The 5,246-nt window shown below is 41.3% G+C and overlaps 1 protein-coding gene across 1 annotated transcript; it reads left to right on the top strand.

Moving 5' to 3' along the window:
- Nucleotides 1-1,465: 1,465 nt before the first annotated feature.
- Nucleotides 1,466-5,041, top strand: LOC145718331 (kinesin-like protein KIF1B; the record flags this gene model as incomplete). Its single annotated transcript, XM_081809825.1, has 3 exons — nucleotides 1,466-1,787; nucleotides 2,846-2,994; nucleotides 4,817-5,041. Coding segments are annotated over 3 exons (690 nt in total), but the record flags the coding sequence as incomplete, so codon positions are not given.
- Nucleotides 5,042-5,246: the final 205 nt, after the last annotated feature.

Genomic DNA, 5,246 nt, shown 5'->3' with positions numbered 1-5,246 from the left:
AACTAAACTGTTCATTTTAAAGATGACAAAAATGAAGTGTAGAGAAGATTTAACTTTCCCAGAATTATAAGACTAGTAAGAGCAGGTGCCAGGAGCAGAACTTTCACCTGCAAATTTAATTTTTTTTTTGCCACAGTACATAGTCTCCTAAAAAGTGTGTTTCGATATCGACTGAAGCTGTGTCTCTGGCTCCTGCTCAGTGCCAGCTCCTCTAAAGAGAGAAAGTTCCCCTGTGAGACTCAGTGGTAAATGATGAGCCTTGAGAATATCTGCGTCCCTCTTAGCATCGCCACTGGGAGCTCCTTTCGTAATAGTTTGCTAGGAGGCTCTCAGTGGTCCTTTGTAATGAGAAGAATATTTGACTTACGACTTGGGGCGAGCTCTGTTCGAAAACAATACATGGCCACACCGAATCCCTCTGTCTCAGGACAGCCTATAAGTGGGTCACCCCAAGGAAGCAGGAAACCCAGGCAGTGTATCTTAAAATACAATGCTTATGCTATGATTTGGTATTTTATTATGTGAAGGTCTCTGTTCTTAACCTTACTTGATTTATTTTCAATAACACAAGCTTTAAACATTAGCACTCCAAGGAATCTTTTAAAATATTTTTTCCTTAATCTCTCCCCACCATGAAATTTTAATACCTCAGATATATAGTGCATCTGTTTATATACTGTATGTATATTTGTGCTTTATGCATCAAAAGAGTAAGATTTTTTGTATCCTTCAAGAACCATTTTTTTTACCCTCTTCAAGGTGATACCACCCTCACTGAGAATGCGTGGAGTGAGTAGATGGAGAAATGAAGGATACATCTGATTTGTATTATAATACAGTAATAATTTTATATATATATATAATACAGTAATACATTTTGTATTATAATAGTGTATTTTAAAATGTCTTTCTTGAATAACTAAATACAATTTATAGAGTATTTCAGCCCTAATACACTGTGATCTTTTGGTTACCTGAAGGCTGCATCTTGCATCCTACAGCTGCAAAAATACTAATATTTCATCCACAGAGAGTTCAGAGTCCACAGTTCTCATTCAGACAGCTAGATAATCAGAACTGTTGGTGATACTGGTGAATTTTCCAGTATTGTTTTTTTCTAGAATTCCTTGATGTGTGAAGGCACTACTTAAATACTACTACTAAGGGGCGCCTGGGTGGCTCAGTCCTTAAGCGTCTGCCTTCGGCTCAGGTCATGATCCCAGGGTCCTGGGATTGAGCCCCGCCTTGGGCTCCCTGCTCCGCGGGAAGCCTGCTTCTCCCTCTCCCACTCCCCCTGCTTGTGTTCCCTCTCTCGCTGTGTCTCTCTCTGTCAAATAAATAAATAAAATCTTTAAAAAAAAATACTATTAAATAAATTTAAGGGATACACGTGTTTTTCCCCTCAAGAGTCCCCCCTGTCTGGACCTCAACCCAAAATAAAGAACCCTTGATTCTGAGGGAGTAGAAAGAGACTGCAGTTCGCTTTCTTCAGCATTTTCCCCTACAGACTGTCTTGTGTGCTTTGTGGGTTTTTCCTACGTATTTCTCTGTGTGTCTTTTTATTGTTGTTTCCTGCCTTTGTCTTCTCTTTTATCTTTTGCTTTCTCTGCTTTCCCCAACACTGCTCTCATTCCTCCTCCCCTCCATCCACTTCCTCCCTCTCCTACATGTCCTCTCCTCTCTTTTCATCCAGGACTACGAGAGTAAGTTGCAGGCCTTGCAGAAGCAGGTTGAGACCCGCTCCCTCGCTGCAGAGACGACAGAAGAGGAGGAAGAGGAGGAAGAAGGTGAAATCTGGAAATGGAAACTTCCCTCTCTATAGCTTTTGGATCTGTACTATAAGATTAGCCCTTCATCTATGATCAAAGCTGGATTTGATCATAGTTGGCCCTACCATTTATTGATATTTTACCGAGACAGTTTAAAGGTGATTCAAAAGATTCTCGATGCTGAGAACACAGACTGTGCTCTCTGAGGTGGGAGCGGAGCTGATTGTGTTCCTTAGAACACAAGATTTCTTAGCTCGGTCCTTATAGAAATCTCTTGGGCAGTTTACGTATATAGTCTCAAATTACTATACATGTGAAGCTTGTGTATATGTTGCAGATAAATACAGAGCTTAATCTTTGTTAAGATACTCTTTGATTTGCTGATCTATGGTTTATGCCCAGGATTACCCAGAGAGGACTTTGGAATATATTAATGTATATTAAAGCCATTTCTGGCAGATTTCTAATCCTATTGCTTAGTCATGCCTACCTGCCTTAAGTTTTTCAGAATTTCTTAGCTGAATCAGGGCCTTAATTGTTTGTTATTACCTTATAATACAGTATGAACATTCATCACATTTTGTTTCTCCACCCAACCTCCCAGTAACCTCAAGGCTTCAGATTAGCTTTGGAGAATCTCTAATTTATGTACTAAATTCTTTAATTTTTTAATATCGAAGTAAAATATGACCTTTTTATTTCTTGTACTAGCAAGAAAAATAGATATTATATGAAGTACAATATACCAGAGGATTCTTCTTTATTATAAGCCATGTATTAGATGTATGTTTCTTTTTTTTTTTTTAGATGTATATGTTTCTTAAAAAGGAAGAAAAGTCTATTTCTTTCATGCACTATTTTAAATAGGATTTTTTTAGGTTTTCTAAAATGTACATACTACCTTCATAATATCAACAGAATTTAGTAAGCTTTACTGAAAAGCAGAAAACAAAAGCAGCTGAATGGAGAAATATGGAAAAATACTTTAACTTGATAAGAGAGATGAGGTAGAGGAGAGATATAATTTCTATGTAGTTATGAGATCACCATTTGTTATGCTTCATTTGCTCTTTCAGCTCCTTGGACACAACATGAATTTGAGCTGGCCCAGTGGGCCTTCCGGAAGTGGAAGTCTCACCAGTTTACTTCATTAAGGGATTTACTCTGGGGCAATGCTGTTTACCTGAAGGAGGCCAACGCCATCAGCGTTGAACTAAAGAAGAAGGTATGAAGGGCGGGAGGCCATGGGTCATCTGGACGTGCAGATGACCCTCAGGGGGCTCATGGCTCTCATCTTGAACTAGCCTTTCCCTTGGGTGAACTCAGCTGCCGTTTGCTGTGAAACAGGGTTATATATGCCTTTATTTACCGTATGTGCCTAGACCACAGTAGGTACTCATTAAATATTTATTACACTACATTTTTTTTAAAGATTTTATCTATTTATTTGTCAGAGAGAGAGAGAGAGCTCCCAAGCAGGGGGAGTGGCAGAGGGAGAAGGAGAAGCAGGTTCCCCGCTGAGCAGGGAGCCCGATATAGGACTCGATCCCAGGACCTGGAATCATGACCCGAGCCCAAGGCAGATGTTTAACCAACTGAGCCACCCAGGCATCCCAATTACATGACATTTTTAAAATGACTTGTTTTCTATCTTATTTACAAATGAGAAGACTGTATTCTGACAAGAGCTAAGGAAACTTTTTTTTTTTTAAGATTTCATTATTTGAGAAACGGGGTGAGCAAGAGAGAGAGCACATGAGCAGAGGCAGAGGGAGAGGGAAAAGCAGGCTTCCCTGCCGAGCCTGATGTGGGACTTGATCCCAGGACTCTGGGATCATTACCTGAGCCGAAGGCAGACGCCCAACCCACTGAGCCACCCAGGCGCCCCAAGACCTAGGGAAACATATTAATAGGAGAATGTTATTCTTGGGTTTCTGAAAATCTCAATTTTCTTTTAGTTTTCGACCGTTACATTTGCACCTATAAGTCCTAAGTGCCCTTCTTGCTCTAGGGCCTGGGAGGCAGGTATGTGCAGCGGACGGGCCCTCTGCACTCAGACAGCCAGCCAGGCTCCAATTCCAGCACGCCTTGTGTGTTGACCCTAATGGCCCTGTGCCTATTTTCCCTCGTTCCCTCAAGATGGACTTTGCAGCGGCCCCTGCCACCTAGGGTTCTATGAGGATGAAAGAAGGAGTAGATGTAAAGAGCTGAAATAGCTCTTGGACTTGGTAAAAGGCAATAAATGTTACTGATTTTCCTTATTACCAGAACGTCACACCACATCTTAGATTGATTCTTCTGTATGTCCCACTGTTGAATGGTCTAGAGGCTACTAGGATGACAGCGGGGGACAGTATCACATGGCAGGAAAGAGCAGACTGCTCAACCTTGGGGAGATTCATTCTCTTCCCTATATTCTAGTTCTGTAAAACAGGGTAAGATATCTTCTTCATTCAATCTCGGCATCCCATTTCATTTTGTAAGTGTTTACCCCTCTCTTCAAGTAGGTGAAATACAGGCAGGGGACTATGTCTTTTCTTCTTGCTGCTGTACCTAGCATTTACTTAATATTTGTAGGTGAAAATATAGGGCGGTAGCAAGAAATAAATGACAGGGTGCACACAAAGCACTTACCATGTAGTAAACACTTTTAAGAGTAGCACCTGTGATTCTTGAATTTAGGATGGAAAACTGACTGTGACATTTCTGCACCCACCTCAGTGAGAGGCTAGAGATGTCCTCGTGGGTCCAAGTTTTGTTCTCTGGTGTAAATTCCATCAACCAAAACATGTACTGAGATTTTAGTTTGTGTAAAAACACTGCACCAGGCTAGAACAAAGTCTGTAAATAGCTTAATTTGAAATTAGGATTATTCTACAGCTAGTATACAAGTGGCCATTTTTCCCCCAGTTAATCACAAGCTGTTTGTTGAGCACATACTACATGTTTGATCCCTTTCCCATGGGGCATGATTATATAGCCTTGTTTCTGAAGTTGACTTGCTGAAAACATAAAGGCCATTTGGACGGTTTATTCTTTCCACATAGGTGCAGTTTCAGTTTGTTCTGCTGACGGACACATTGTACTCCCCTTTGCCTCCGGAATTACTTCCCACTGAGATGGAAAAAACTCATGAAGACAGGCCTTTCCCTCGTACTGTGGTGGCGGTAGAAGTCCAGGATCTGAAGAACGGAGCGACACATTATTGGTCTTTGGAGAAACTCAAGTATGAAAACATTCCTCATAAAACCAGTTGTTTTATTTAGGAAATAATAATGGGGGCGCCTGGGTGGCTCAGTCGTTAAGCGTCTGCCTTCGGCTCAGGTCATGATCCCAGGGTCCTGGGATCGAGCCCCGCATCAGGCTCCCTGCTCCGCGGGAAGCCTGCTTCTCCCTCTCCCACTCCCCCTGCTTGTGTTCCCTCTCTCGCTGTGTCTCTCTCTGTCAAATAAATAAATAAAATCTTTAAAAAAAAAA

This window comes from Leptonychotes weddellii, unplaced genomic scaffold (genome assembly GCF_054177405.1).
Source record: "Leptonychotes weddellii isolate Sample4059 unplaced genomic scaffold, ASM5417740v2 HiC_scaffold_14134, whole genome shotgun sequence".
NCBI classification, from domain to species: Eukaryota; Metazoa; Chordata; class Mammalia; order Carnivora; family Phocidae; genus Leptonychotes; species Leptonychotes weddellii.
Note: the sequence above shows the minus strand (reverse complement) of the source record. Positions and strands in the feature narration are given on the sequence as shown.